Source organism: Bufo bufo, chromosome 6, assembly GCF_905171765.1.
Source record: "Bufo bufo chromosome 6, aBufBuf1.1, whole genome shotgun sequence".
Lineage (NCBI taxonomy): Eukaryota > Metazoa > Chordata > Amphibia > Anura > Bufonidae > Bufo > Bufo bufo.
The window spans coordinates 20,807,805-20,824,065 of NC_053394.1; the positions used below are offsets into that span (position 1 = coordinate 20,807,805).

Here is a 16,261-nt window from a genome sequence, read left to right on the forward strand (position 1 = left end):
AACCAGCCCCTACTCTGTCTTTACAATCGGACTGGCTGCAGAAACAGGCGGCAGTACAGAGGACACATACTGCCACTGCTAATCATAACGTGTTTTTCTGAAAACAGACAGTTTCTAAACATGGTGACCGTGGCAGGAAACTTCTGGCTCATCTATCCTAAGGAATATACTACTCGACCGGTTATTACAGAACTATACTCTGCGGACCATCAAAAGTGGCCTCTCCTGGTGATATTATACTTGCATTTCAAGAAAACTACCAACAGTTCTATAGTTCATACGTGACCAACCCCTTTGATGTGCTTTTTAGGCTATTATTCTACGACCACTACTCATTGTGGAACAACGTGATTACAAAGACACTCCCATTATGGATCAAAACATTAGGGATTCCATCGCTTCTATAAAAAAAGGTAAATCTCCAGGCCCTGATGGTCTTCCTGGGGAATTCTATAAGAACTTTACAGATCTTCTGGTCCCCCATTTAAATGCCATATTTATTAAACCCAAGAGGCTCATCTTCTACAGGAGACACTTTTCCAGGCTAGGAAACTAATTGCCAGACACTGGATGAATGATATTATCCAAACTAGTTGTCACTACCAGAGCTTTGGGACGTTCTCACAGCTCTGTTTCTCCACCCCTGTGATGATGTCACTACTAGAGCTGGGAGGAGTTCTCACTACTCTGTTTACTTTTGGTTTCTTTCACCACAGCTGTTCTTCATGTGTCTGATTTCCCTCCCTTTATATCACCCGTCCTCCTATGATAGGATGTGGATTATAGTTCTCACTTCAGTTGTAGCTCTTGCTTTAGTTTCTTCACTTGTAGCTATCAGTTCACTGGACCTGTGTTCTGCTGCAGCTAGCACTCCGGATATTGCCAGCCTGTCCTTGGATCCGTCTTCTCTGCGGCTGCAACACCGTCAGCTAAGTGTGCAGACATTGTTGTGTTCCTGTTTATTTTCTGACTGGATCTGAGGTGGCCACGGTTCCCTCCATATACTGAGTAGGGCACTGGTGGCCGTGCCCCTTCCACTATTGTAGGGGTTACAGTGGTCATTAGTCTTAGGCACGTGGGCATGCCTCTTTCCGCCATTTGGATCCGGGCATGTGCTTTAGCAGAATAGGGAGAGCGTTGAGGGTCAGACAGGGGTCACCCGTTATCCTCCCTAGTTCTGGGTCCAGTCAGTAGCTCTGTACTGTGTATTACTATTGTTGCTCACATACAGCCGTGACATTATAATCCACCAAAACCGTCCTTTTTTGACATGGATCCGCTTTCTGACCTGGTTGACCGCATGCAGGGTCTTTCTTTGGAGGTAGCGGATCTCCGTCAATCTATGACTCAGCTTCAAGCATTGGGCCCTGCTCCGGCTCATGGAGTCTGTTGCGAGCCAAAGGTCTCACTTCCGGAGACGTTCTCCGGGGGCAGTGAGAATTTTGTTCGTTTCAGAGAGGCATGCAAACTCCATTTTTGCTTGTGTCCTCACTCTTCTGGTAATCAGGAGCAGAGGGTGAGGATTGTCATTTCCCTGCTATGGGGTAATGCTCAGACTTGGGCTTTTTCGCTGCCATCAGGGGATCCCTCCCTTCGATCCGTGGAGGGATTTTTTGTGGTCCTGGGGCAGATTTATGATGACCCGGATCGTGTTGCTCTGGCCGAATCTAACCTACGTGATTTATGCCAGAACAAATGGTCTGCAGAGCTTTATTGTTCTGAATTTCGGAGATGGGCAGCTGATTCGGGTTGGAATGATGCTGCACTCCGGAGTCAGTTCTGTCATGGTCTCTCGGAGAGATTAAAAGATGCGTTTGCTTTCCATGAGAGACCAACGTCCTTAGAGTCTGCCATGTCATTGGCGGTACGCCTTGACAGGCGTCTAAGAGAAAGAAACGAGACCTCTCTGTCCAGCCATTGTCAGTCTAGGGGCAGTGGTGCGGACTCATTCAGTGTGCAGGGGCCTCATCCTGTCTCGCTCCCCTCTGAGGAGGAGCCCATGCAGCTAGCTCGACTTGCCCCTGATAAAAGAGGATTTAGTCCTCAGAGTATGGTCTGTTTTTGTTGTGGGGGCATAGGTCATTTGGCAAATGTTTGTCCGTCTAGGAGATTCTTGAACCGTACTAAGAGCGATAATAAGAGAAAAATCTCAAAAGGTAAATCATCAGGTTCTGCTTCATCTGCTACTTTGGGCAAAGTTGATGTAGGGTTTGATGCTTTTCCTCTGACCTGCAGTTCCCGTTTTCTCCTGTCTGCCAGGGTGGCGCTAAAGAGCAAAGTCATTTCTTGTGAGATTTTTGTCGATAGTGGAGCGGCCGTCAATCTTATTGACACTCAATTTGTAGCCATGCATGATTTTCAGGTTTGCACATTAGATAAAGATATACCTGTTTTTGCTATTGACTCTGCTCCACTCTCACAGAGATCTCTGAAGGGCATTGTTCACAATATCCGGCTAGCTGTAGGTGACACTCATGTGGAGGATATATCTTGTTTTGTCCTTAACGGATTGCCCTCGCCTCTAGTTTTGGGGTTACCCTGGCTCACTAGACATAACCCCACTATTGATTGGCAAGGAAGGCAAATAAATGAGTGGAGTGATTTTTGTAGAGAGAATTGTCTCACAGCGACTTTTGCAGAGGTGTCTACTAAAACGGTGCCATCATTTCTCTCTGATTTCTCGGACGTGTTTTCCGAGAGCGGTGTTCAGGAGCTACCTCCTCACCGGGAGTTTGACTGTCCCATTAACCTCATTCCCGGCGCCAAGCTGCCAAAAGCACGCCTCTACAATCTCTCACAACCCGAAAGAATCGCTATGCGAACTTACATCTCCGAGAGTCTCGAAAAGGGGCATATTCATCCCTCAAAGTCACCTGTGGCCGCGGGTTTTTTTTTTGTTAAAAAGAAAGATGGCTCTCTGAGACCTTGCCTAGATTTTAGGGAGCTGAACCGTATCACGATTCGCGATCCCTATCCCCTTCCTCTGATCCCGGACCTCTTCAATCAAATTGTTGGGGCCAAGGTGTTTTCCAAATTGGATTTGAGAGGCGCGTACAACCTGGTCAGGGTCAGAGAGGGGGATGAATGGAAAACGGCCTTTAATACCCCTGACGGGCATTTCGAGAATCTCGTTATGCCTTTCGGCCTGATGAATGCTCCGGCCGTCTTTCAGCATTTTGTTAATAGTATTTTCTATCATTTAATGGGGAAATTTGTATTGGTGTATCTTGATGATATTTAGATTTTTACCCCTGATGTTCAGACCCATCAGGATCATCTTTTTCAGGTTCTGCAGATTCTGCGGGAAAATAAATTGTACGCCAAGCTGGAGAAATGTCTTTTTATGGTATCGGAAATTCAAATTCTGGGTTTTCTCCTCTCTGCTTCTGGTTTTCGCATGGATCCGGAGAAGGTCCGTGCTGTACTTGAGTGGGAGCTTCCTGAGAATCAGAAGGCATTGATGCGCTTTCTGGGTTTTGCGAACTATTACAGAAAATTCATTTTGAATTATTCCTCTGTTGTCAAACTGACATGACAAAAAAGGGGGCGGATTTTTCCTCTTGGTCGGAGGAGGCGCTTACAGCCTTTTCTAAGATTAAAGAGAATTTTGCGTCTGCTCCCGTCTTGGTGCATCCCGATGTTTCCTTACCTTTTATTGTTGAGGTGGATGCTTCCGAGGTGGGTGTGGGTGCGGTTTTGTCCCAGGGCCCTTCCCCTGCCAAGTGGCGACCCTGTGCCTTTTTCTCTAAAAAACTCTCCCCGGCAGAGAGAAACTATGATGTGGGAGATAGGGAGTTGTTGGCCATCAAGTTGGCTTTCGAGGAATGGCGCCATTGGTTGGAGGGGGCCAGGCACCCTATCACCGTTTTTACCGACCATAAGAATCTGGCATACTTGGAGTCGGCCAGGCGTATGAATCCGAGACAGGCCAGATGGTCTCTGTTCTTCTCCAGATTCAATTTTGTTGTTACATTCCGACCTGGGATAAAAAATGTGAAGGCTGATGCTCTCTCTCGCTGTTTTCCGGGAGGAGGAAACTCCGAGGACCCGGGTCCCATTTTGGCGGAGGGGGTAGTTGTTTCTGCTCTATATTCCGATTTGGAGGCCGAGGTTCAGGCTGCCCAGACTGAGACACCTGCCCGTTGTCCTTCTGGGAAGTTGTTCGTGCCTCCTGAGCTACGTCACAAACTCTTTAAGGAGCATCATGATACGGTTCTTGCTGGTCACCCCGGGAGTAGAGCCACGGTAGATCTCATTGCTCGGAGATTTTGGTGGCCGGCTCTTCGTAAGTCGGTGGAGGGTTTTGTGGCTGCTTGTGAGACGTGCGCTCGCGCTAAGGTCCCTCGTTCACGGCCTTCAGGTTACCTTCTCCCGTTACCCATTCCTTCCCGTCCTTGGACACACCTGTCCATGGACTTTATCACGGATCTTCCTCGTTCCTCGGGGAAGTCGGTGATCCTGGTGGTGGTGGACCGTTTTAGCAAGATGGCTCATTTCGTACCTTTCCCTGGTTTACCCAATGCTAAAACGTTGGCGCAAGCTTTTGTCGACCATATTGTTAAATTGCACGGCATTCCCTCTGATATTGTTTCCGATAGAAGCACGCAGTTTGTGTCCAGGTTCTGGAAGGCTTTCTGTTCTCGCCTGGGGGTTCGGCTGTCCTTCTCTTCTGCTTTTCATCCGCAGTCGAATGGTCAGACTGAGCGCCTCAATCAGAATCTGGAGACATATTTGCGCTGTTTTGTGGCAGAGAACCAGGAGGATTGGTGTTCATTTCTCCCTCTTGCTGAGTTTGCTCTGAACAACCGTCGTCAGGAATCTTCTGATAAGTCACCATTCTTTGGTGCATATGGGTTCCATCCGCAGTTTGGGACTTTCTCGGGAGGGGCTCTTTCTGGTTTACCTGAGGAGGAGAGATTTTCCTCGTCTTTGTCTACCATTTGGCAAAAGATTCAGAGTAACCTTAAAAAGATGAGTGAGAGGTATAGGCGTGTGGCTGATAAGAGACGTGTGCCTGGTCCGGACCTGAATGTGGGTGATCTGGTGTGGTTGTCTACTAGAAACATTAAGTTGAAGGTTCCCTCCTGGAAATTGGGTCCCAAGTTTATTGGGCCTTATAAAATCTTGTCAGTCATCAATCCTGTTGCCTTCCGTCTTGATCTTCCACGGGTTTGGAAGATACATAATGTATTTCACAGATCTCTCTTGAAACCATATGTCCAGCCCACGGTACCCTCCTCTTTGCCTCCTCCTCCGATTTTGGTTGATGGCAATCTGGAGTTTGAGGTTTCCAGAATTGTGGACTCTCGCATTGTCCGCGGTTCTCTTCAGTACCTCGTTCATTGGAAGGGTTATGGTCCTGAGGAGAGGATGTGGGTTCCGGTGTCGGACATTAAAGCCACTCGCCTCATCAGGGCATTTCATAGGGCTCATCCTGAGAAGGTGGGTCCTGGGTGTCCGGAGTCCACCCGTAGAGGGGGGGGTACTGTCACTACCAGAGCTTTGGGACGTTCTCACAGCTCTGTTTCTCCACCCCTGTGATGATGTCACTACTAGAGCTGGGAGGAGTTCTCACTACTCTGTTTACTTTTGGTTTCTTTCACCACAGCTGTTCTTCATGTGTCTGATTTCCCTCCCTTTATATCACCCGTCCTCCTATGATAGGATGTGGATTATAGTTCTCACTTCAGTTGTAGCTCTTGCTTTAGTTTCTTCACTTGTAGCTATCAGTTCACTGGACCTGTGTTCTGCTGCAGCTAGCACTCCGGATATTGCCAGCCTGTCCTTGGATCCGTCTTCTCTGCGGCTGCAACACCGTCAGCTAAGTGTGCAGACATTGTTGTGTTCCTGTTTATTTTCTGACTGGATCTGAGGTGGCCACGGTTCCCTCCATATACTGAGTAGGGCACTGGTGGCCGTGCCCCTTCCACTATTGTAGGGGTTACAGTGGTCATTAGTCTTAGGCACGTGGGCATGCCTCTTTCCGCCATTTGGATCCGGGCATGTGCTTTAGCAGAATAGGGAGAGCGTTGAGGGTCGGACAGGGGTCACCCGTTATCCTCCCTAGTTCTGGGTCCAGTCAGTAGCTCTGTACTGTGTATTACTATTGTTGCTCACATACAGCCGTGACACTAGTGCTCAGTGGAACATAACCAAAAATAGTACCCTATCATGTAAATGGTATCGCTAATAAGTTTCATGCTATATGAACTTTACAGATCACGTCAAGTTCTAGTCAAGTTGTTTAATATTATTCTTGTATTATTATTATTTAGCTGTTACTTCAGATGAGAACAGACCAAACTGATTTCTTCTATCTGGGCTTTGTACTCAACTCTAGTACTCTATGCTGCTGCTTAGCCTAATACTGCTATTTTTCCCATGAAAGTCCTTGGGTGATTGGTCGGCATTGAGATCAATTTGTTGGAAGCTTTAGGCTACTTTCACATATGCAATTTTCTTTCCAGTTTTGCACAACTGGCTGCATCTGTTCCATTTGTATTTGGTTGTATTAAATAAAATATGAGAAAACCGGATCTTGCCCTAACACTATTGTAAGTCAATAGATGCCAAATCCGTTTTTTGCTGTCCGAAAAAAAATGGATCCTACCCCATTGATTTACATTGTTTTACATTGTGCTGAATCCGGCATGTTCGGTCTTGCAAACCGTACACAAAATCGCAGTTAACAGCGGTTTTGTGTCCAGTCACAGAACATAACAAACAGGAACGGAGTGCATTCTGGAGTACTCTGTTCTACTTTGTTCAGTTTTGTCCCCATTCAGCAGGATCTCAAAACCGGAAAGAAAATTGCATATGTGAAAGTAGTCTTAGTTAATTATTTGTTCTGGTTAAATTCCAACATTAGGTCCTTTTATTTTCTATAATTAGTGATTTCTAATGGACCTGTCCTATCACATTGCTATAAGTAGGCTACATAATCTATGTGAAATGCTAAGATCTTATTTGTTTATGCTTCTTATAGTGTTGATCGAGCACCGTAGGGGTCGGCTCGGGCCGGGCCGAACACATGATGATATTCGGGTTCTCGAACGAGCACCCAAGTATAATGGAAGTCAATGGGAGAACCCGAGCATTAAACCAGGTACCCTCTGCTCTGAAGAGGGGAGGGTGCCTGGTTCATAAGAAAATGTCAGAAATTTATTGTAACACCACCAAAATGGTTCTGTAACAGCATGGGGAGGATGTATGGATGCATCTTGGACTCGCTGGTCGCTGCTGTGAACTACGTTGTCCAAATAGTACGGCACTTTTACATAATGACAATAATACGCACAAAAAAAAGGGGAAAAAATGATTTTAGAGGAAAAATTAATAGAAAACATTCTTTCCTGAATATTTACTTGTACATAAAGTGCAAGTGCTGCCAAAAATTACAAGGAAGAGGCACTCCGATACACCCTTAACTTCACATAAAGGAGGGCATCATACACACCCTTTAAAAATTATGATTGATGGCCTGCTGGTGACCCTCAAAAACATTAGGAGCAAGGGCCTCCTGAGCTGACCATCAAAAACATTATGGGCGGTGGCCTGCTGCTGCTTTAGTGATTCTAGTTAACCTGGGGCCAATGGCACATCCCCGTGACGGCGACAATCCATTGTCTGGCCTATTAACTTTCGATGTACAGTTGCAAGAAAAAGTATGTGGACCCTTGGGAATGATATGGATTTGTGCACTAATTGGTCATAAAATGTGATCTGATCTTCATCTAAGTCGCAACAATAGACAATCACAGTCTGCTTAAACTAATAACACACAAATAATTAAATGTTACCATGTTTTTATTGAACACATCATCTAAACATTCACAGTGCAGGTGGAAAAAGTATGTGAACCCCTAGACGAATGACATCTCCAAGAGCTAATTGGAGTGAAGTGTCAGCCAACTGGAGTCCAATCAATGAGATGAGATTGGAGGTGTTGGTTAAAGCTGCCCTGCCCTATAAAAAACACACACCAGTTCTGGGTTTGCTTTTCACATGAAGCATTCCCTGATGTAAATGATGCCTCGCTCAAAATAGCTCTCAGAAGACCTACGATTAAGAATTGTTGACTTGCATAAAGCTGGAAAGGGTTATAAAAGTATCTCCAAAAGCCTTGCTGTTCATCAGTCCTGTGTAAGACAAATTGTCTATAAATGGAGAAAGTTCAGCACTGCTGCTACTCTCCCTAGGAGTGGCCGTCCAGTAAAGATGACTGCAAGAGCACAGTGCAGACTGCTCAATGAGGTGAAGAAGAATCCTAGAGTGTCAGCTAAAGACTTACAAAAGTCTCTGGCATATGCTAACATCCCTGTTAGCGAATCTATGTTACGTAAAATACTAGACAAGAATGGATTTCATATGAGGATACCACAGAGGAAGCCATTGCTGTCCAAAAAAAACCCATTGCTGCACGTTTACAGTTTGCACAAGAGCACCTGGATGTTCCACAGCAGTACTGGCAAAATATTCTATGGATAGAAGAAACCAAAGTTGAGTTGTTTGGAAGAAACACAGAACACTATGTGTGGAGAAAAAGAGGCACAGCACACCAATATCAAAACCTCATCCCAACTGTAAAGTATGGTGGTGGGGTCTTCATGGCTTGGGGCTGCTTTGCTGCATCAGGGCCTGGAAGGATTGCTATCATCGAAGGAAAAAAGAATTCCCAAGTTTATCAAGACATTTTGCAGGAGAACTTAAGGCCATCTGTCCACCAGCTGAAGCTCAACAGAAGATGGGTGTTGCAACAGGACAACGACCCAAAGCATAGAAGTAAATCAACAACAGAATGGCTTAAACAGAAGAAAATACGCCTTCTGGAGTGGCCCAGTCAGAGTCCTGACCTCAACCCGATTGAGGTGCTGTGGCATGACCTCAAGAAAGCAATTCACACCAGACATACCAAGAATATTGCTGAACTGAAACAGTTCTGTAAAGAGCAATAGTCAAGAATTACTCCTGACCGTTGTGCATGTCTGATCTGCAACTACAGGAAACGTTTGGTTGAAATTATTGCTGCCGAAGGAGGTTCAACCAGTTATTAAATCCAAGGGTTCACATACTTTTTGCACCTGCACTGTGAATGTTTACATGGTGTGTTCAATAGAAACATGGTAACATTTAATTCTTTGTGTGTTATTAGTGTAAGTAGACTGTGATTGTCTATTGTTGTGACTTAGGCTACTTTCACACTGGCGTTTTGAATTCCATTTGTAAGATCCGTTTCAGGGACCTCACAAACGGTTCAAAACGGATCAGTTCAGCCCCAATGCATTCTGAATGGATAAGGATCCGTTCAGAATGCATCAGTTTGGCTCCGTTCCGCCTCCATTCCGTTCTGGATACGGACACCAAAACGCAGCTTGCAGTGTTTTGGTGTCCGCCTGGCGATGCGGAGCCAAACGGATCCGTCCTGACTTACAATGTAAGTCAATGGGGACAGATCCTTTTTCACTGACACAATATGGTGCAGTTGAAAACGGATCCGTTCCCCATTGACTTTCAATGTAAGTCAGGACGGATCCGTTTTGACTTAGACTTTTTTTAAAAAAGAATAATGCAAACGGATCCGTTCTGAACGGATCTAAGCGTTTGCATTATAGGTGCGGATCCGTCTGTGCAGATACCAGACGGATCCGCACCTAACGCAGGTGTGAAAGTAGCCTTAGGTGAAGACCAGATCACATTTTATGACCAATTTGTGCAGAAATCCATATCATTCCAAAGGGTTTACATACTTTTTCTTGCAACTGTAATTGTCAGCTCCAAACTATTGTAAACTACGGGTAACGGGGAATCAGTGTTTGATTCTGGAGAGGGAGCCTGAGAAACGGCTACCACATCCAAGGAAGGCAAGCGGGTGGCGCGCAAATCACCCACTCCCGACTCAGGGAGGTAGTGACGATAAATAACAATACAGGACTCTTAAGATGTTATGTTATTGTAATATTGTACGCTGAAGAACAAACCTGTGCACACGTGAGCTTGAGGCTCACTGCCAGCAACCACTCATCGGTCTTTTCTCCTATACCCCTCCACAGCTCCTGCGCGATGTGGGGTTTGTCCCCCAAACACATCAGTTTTAGAACCGCCTGGCGACGTTTACCCCTGGCTATGCTAAAGTTGGTGGTGAAGGTCTTGACCAGATGAGGAGGTGGTCGAAGAGGAGGAGGAATCCGAGTAGGAGGAGGCAACAGGAGGCAAAGAATGATGCCCTGCGATCCTTGGTGGTGAAAGGACATGCGCCAAACCACTATCCGCCTGGGCCCAGCCGCCACTACATTTACCCAGTGTGCAGTTAGGGAGATATAGTGTCCCTGTCCGTGCTTACTGGTCCACGTATCTGTGGTTAGGTGGACCTTGCCACAGATGGTGCTGTGCAGTGCATACTTGATTTTATCCGCCATTTGGTTGTGCAGAGAAGGGACGGAAAAACATTTCACTAATTTGTCTGTTACATTTTCTGGTGAAATTCACCAATTTTTGGCTGTGACATACCACTGCTATACCTAGTAGACAGGTAAACAAATTTCACTAATTTGTCTGTTACATTCTCGGGTGAAATTCACAAATTTTTGGCTGCAGGGCTTTTTTTCTCAGAGAAAAGGTGGTGAAACTCACCCCCCTCCCCTGGCCACACCCCTACCCACCCCTAGGACCGCCCCCTAAAACCGCCCCTTTAGAGAACAGGGATGCAAGTAAAATTTGGGGGGGCTATAAAAGTCCAGCCCAGCAAAGAAACCCCCCAGATGGGGATGGCACTGTTAATGGGGGATCTGGGGATGGCACTGTTAATGGGGGATCTGGGGATGGCACTGTTAATGGGGGATCTGGGGATGGCACTGTTATGGGGTGGAGGATCTGTGGATGGCACTGTTATGGGGGATCTGTGGATGGCATCCACAGATCCCCCATCCTATAACAGTGCCATCCACAGACCCCCCATCTTATAACAGTGCCATCCACAGACCCCCCCTTAACAGTGCGATCCACAGACACCCCCACCCCATAACAGTGCCATCCACAGACCCCCCCACCCCATAACCGTGCCATCCACAGACCCCCCACCCCATAACAGTGCCATCCACAGACCCCCCCACCCCATAACAGTGCCATCCACAGACCCCCCCACCCCATAACAGTACCATCCACAGACACCCCCCCACCCCATAACAGTGCCATCCACAGACCCCCCCACCCCATAACAGTGCCATCCACAGACCCCACCCCTTAACAGTGTCATCCACAGACCCCCCATTGCCGCTCCAGTACAGTTATAAAATGTGTAATTCAATTAATAATGATTCATGCTGCCCCCTCTGTAGTATAATATTCACTATATCCTACTCACAGGGCTACTGTTATATCGTAATGCAGGCCGGCCGGGCAGACGAGCGGGAGAGTGACTGACTGACGTCACGTGCCTGCCCGGCCTACTTTATGAATGAAGCAGGCGGCGCAGGCACGTGACGTCAGTCACTCTGCCGCTCGTCTGCCCGGCCGGCCTGCATTACGATATAACAGTAGCCCTGTGAGTAGGATATAGTGAATGTTATACTACAGAGGGGGCAGCATGAATCATTATTAATTGAATTACACATTTTATAACTGTACTGGAGCGGCGGGGCCGGAGCACAGTGAACGCACCGGCCCCCAGCTCCTCCTCCCAGTCCCTCCCCGCTGATACATGGCAGGCTGCGATGTCAAAAGGTGGCAGAACGCCGTTCCGGTGCGTTCCGCCAGAAAAAAAGCCCTGTTTGGCTGTAATATACCACTGCTATACCTAGTAGACAGGTAAACAAATTTCACTAATTTGTCTGTTACATTCTCGGGTGAAATTAACCAATTTTTGGCTGTGATATACCCCTGCTCTACCTAGTAGAGAGGTTAATAAAGTGGAACCCTGATTCGCCGATAACCGTGATCAACATGGTAGGCGCAGAAAAGAACATCGAAAGTTGATAGAGAAGATATCCAAATGAATGGTGGACGTCACGGGGCACCTCTGCATAGGTGACAGGAATTTACATTTCAAAAAAATCGTCTGTTACATTGTCAGGTGACATTTTACCAATTTTGCCAGATAGAAACCCCTGCTCTGCATAGGTGACAGGGAATTATATTTCAAAAATTCTTCTTTAATTGATGCAGGCCACCTCCTTTCATTCAATGCCTAAACTTTAACAAGTTGTCCCACATTTGCGCTTCAATAGTTTGTCCCACATTTCCGCCCTATCATATTTAATTTGAAACAATTATCCTCCCTTGGATGTGGTCTCCCTTTCTCACGCTCCCTCTCCGGGGTGGAACAATGATTCGCCGATAACCGTGATCAACATGGTAGGCGCAGAAAAGAACATCGAAAGTTGATAGAGAAGATATCCAAATGGATGGTGGACGTCACGGGGGCAACTCTGCATAGGTGACAGGGACATGAATTTCAAAAATTAGTCTGTTACATTGTCAGGTGACATTTTACCAATTTTGCCAGATAGAAACTCCTGCTCTGCATAGGTGACAGGGACTTAAATTTCTAAAATTCGTCTTTAATTGACCTTTTCATTCAATTCTTCTGCTTTAATAACTTGTCCCATATTTCCGCTCCATCACATTGCAGCCATTGACCTCCCTTGGATATGGTCTCCCTTTCTCACACTCCCTCTCCGGCGTGGAACCCTGATTCGCCGATAACCGTGATCAACATGGTAGGCGCAGAAAAGAACATCAAAAGTTGATAGAGACATCCAAATGGATCGTGAACATCACGGGGATGAGCGACATGGTGGGGCAATATGTGTGCACACGCCTATACGTACTGACTGATGGGTCTCCCCCCTTCAACTTCCGGGTCTCCAAATTGGGCACATGGCCTGAGCTTGCCCTTTAAGCCTTGGAGGTGCTGCCCTGCCCTGCAGCCAGTGTATTGTCTGAACGTTTGTTTAGCATGACTGGAGGGGGTTATCACAGGTTATATTTCCCAATGTTTTGGGGTGTACCCTAATTGAAACAATTTTTTTTTATTAAAACCAAAAAATTGTGTAGGCTACCTCCTCCACCGCCGCTTCCACCTACACTGCCACATCCACTGCCTCCTCAACCCCCTACTCCATATGGACCTCGTCCTCCTAGATCAAGATTATTATTTTTTATTTTTATGTATTTTATGTTATTTTAAGTCATTTCCCTATCCACATTTGTTTGCAGAGCACTTGCCATGATCTTAACCACATTTTGCTGCCATTTGCAGCCCTCTAGCCCTTTCCATGACTTTTTAAGAGCCATTTTAGTGCTCAAAAGTTCAGGTCCCCATTGACTTTAATGGGGTTCGGGGTCAAATTCAGGTCAAATTTTTGTGAAGTTCAGCCGAACCCGTCGAACCCGAACATCCAGGTGTCCGTTCAACTCTATTCATCAACATTCCTCTGGTGGAGTCGAGAAGTCATGGTCAATCCAGGCCTTGTTCATTTTTATATGAGTCAACCTGTCAGCATTTTCAGTTGACAGGCAGATACGCTTATCTCTTATAATGCCACCAGCAGCACTAAATACAATCTCAGACAAAACGCTGGCGGCAGGGCAGGCCAGCACCTCCAAAGCGTAGAGCGCCAGTTTATGCCACATGTCCAGCTTGGTTGTGAAAGATTGTGGAGGTGGGAGCAGCACGAGGAGGCCACAGAGTAGCACGACGATGAGAGATTGTGGAGGTGGCAGCAGCATGAGGAGGCCACAGAGTGGCAAGAAGACAAAGTTTGGAGGTATCAGCAGTATGAGGAGGCCACCGAGTGGCACACTGACAGAGTCTGGAGTTGGCAACAGTATGAGGAGACCACTGAGTGGCACAATGACCAAGTCTGGAGTTGGCAGCAGTATGAGGAGGCCACCTAGTGGTACAATGACCAAGTCTGGAGTTGGCAGCAGTATGAGGAGGCCACCGAGTGGCACAATGACAGAGTCTGAAGTTGGCAGCAGTATGAGGAGGCCACCGAGTGGCACAATGACAGAGTCTGAAGTTGGCAGCAGCATGAGGATACCACAGAGTGGCCCAATGACAGAGTATGGAGGTGGCGGCAGCAGCATCATCAGGAGGAGGCCACCGAGTGGCACAATGACCGAGTCTGGAGGTGGCAGCAGTATGAGGAGTACACCGAGTGGCACAATAACAGAGTCTTGAGTTGAAATCAGTATGAGGAGGCCACCGAGAGGCAAAATGACCGAGTCTGGAGTTGGCGGCAGTAAGAGGAGACCACAGAGTGGCCCAATGACAGAGTGCGGAGGTGGTGGAAGTAGCAGCATCAGGAGAAGGCCACCGAGTAGCACAATGATAGAGTCTGGAGTTGGCAGCAGCATGAGGAGACCACAGAGTGGCCAAATGACACAGTATGGAGGTGGCAGCAGTATGAGGAGTACACCGAGTGGCACAATATCAGAGTCTGGAGTTGAAAGCAGTATGAGGAGGCCACCGAGAGGCACAATGACCGAGTCTGGAGGTGGCGGCAGCAAGAGGAGATCACAGAGTGGCCCAATGGCAGAGTATAGAGGTGGCGGCAGCATCATCATCAGGAAGAGGCCACAGAGTGGAACAATGACAGAGTCTGGAGGTAGAAGCAGTATGAGGAGGCCACCGAGTGGCACAATGACAGAGTCTGGAGTTGGCAGCAACCAGTAGTTGTAAGGCACTGAGGGATCATTAAGGACGCCGACACGTTCTGCTATGTACTCCTTCACCATCTTCCAAAATTTTTCTCTCCTTGTGGCAGTAGGCTGAGGGTGCTGGCGGGGTGTCATGAAACTGTCCCAGGCTTTGGAGAGTGTTGCCCTGTCTCTGTTGGAACTGTTGTGTGTTCCCCTTGTCTCCCCTCCTCGGTTGGCCAAGGAAGTACGGACTCTGCCACTAGCGTTGTCAGATGGAAAATTTTGGAGCAATTTTTTAACAAGGATCTTCTGGTATTGCACCATTTTGCTCGTCTTCTCCACTAGAGGAATGAGAGATGAGAAGTTCTCTTTGTAGCGGGGGTTGAGAAGGGTGAACAACCAGTAATCTGTGCTGTTTAAGATGCGTATAACGCGTGGGTCGCGGGAAAGGCAGCCTAACATGCAGTCAGCCATGTCTGTCAGAGTACCAACAGGCGAGACTTCGCTGTCATTATCAGGAGTATTACTCCCAATTTCTGCCCACCCACGCAGAACAGATGGAATTAAACTTCCATGGGTAGTACCCTCTGTAGCTGAGGCAACTGTCTCCTGCTCCTCCTCCTCTTCAGCCTCCAATTTGCGCTGAGAAAATGAACTGAGGGTGGTCTGGCTATCATCAACCTGTGTAATGTCTTCCCCCATTTCCACCTCTTCCACGTGCACAGCGTCGTCCTTAATTGTGAGCAGCAAGCGTTTGAGAAGACACAGAAGTGGAATGGTGACGCTGAAAATAGCCTTATCGCAGCTCACCATCTGTTTTGATTCCTAAAAGTTGTGTAAAACCTCACATAAGTCAGACATCCATGCCCACTCCTCGCTTGTGAATATCGGAAGCTGACTGGAAAGGCGACGACCATGTTGCAGTTGGTATTCCACAACTGCCCTCTGCTGCTCACAAAGCCTGGCCAACACGTTGCACAACAGTCATTGAGCTGGCAATTTCAAGTGCTGCTGCAGCGTTGACAGACCAGCTGTCGGTGACTTGCGGAAATGTGAACACACGCGGCGCACCTTCACCAGTAGCTCAGGCAAATTGGGGTATGTTTTTAGAAACCGCTGAACCACAAGGTTAAATACGTGGGCAAGGCATAGGATGTGTCTAAGGTTGCTCCAAAGCCGCCATCAAGGTACGGCCATTATCAGACACAACCATGCCTGGTTCTAGATTGAGTGGCGAGAGCCACAGCTCAGTCTGGTCTTTTATGCCCGGCAACAGCTCTGCGGCGGTGTGCTGTTTGTCACCTAGGCAGATCAGCTTCAGCACGGCCTGTTGTCGCTTCCCTACTGCAGTGCTACACTGCTTCCAGCTACCGACTGATGACTGACTGGTGCTGCACGCGGATAATTCGGAGGTGGAAGTGGATGACGAGGGCAGAGGAGAAGTGGTGGTTGGAGCCACTAACGTAGGTGGTGGCGGAAACCCTGATGGAATTGGGGCCCGCAATCCTTGGCGTCGGTAACACCTATGCCATCCCAGGGTACGACTCGCTCCCGGCCTCCACAACATTCACCCAGTGTGCCGTCAGGGAACTGTAGCGTCCCTGGCCTAAAGCACTTGTCC

At 47.5% G+C, this 16,261-nt stretch overlaps 1 protein-coding gene across 9 annotated transcripts in view; it reads left to right on the plus strand.

Moving 5' to 3' along the window:
• LOC121006028 (M1-specific T cell receptor beta chain-like) overlaps window positions 1–16,261 on the plus strand; it is a 961,123-nt gene that overhangs the window by 453,144 nt on the left and 491,718 nt on the right. The window contains exon 3 of one of the 9 annotated variants that reach the window (XM_040438919.1): window positions 6,037–6,050. The exons of the other annotated variants lie outside the window; for them this stretch is intronic. Coding sequence (XP_040294853.1) covers window positions 6,037–6,050 — 14 coding nt within the window. The remainder of the gene's footprint in view (window positions 1–6,036; window positions 6,051–16,261) is intronic. 9 annotated transcript variants of the gene reach the window in all.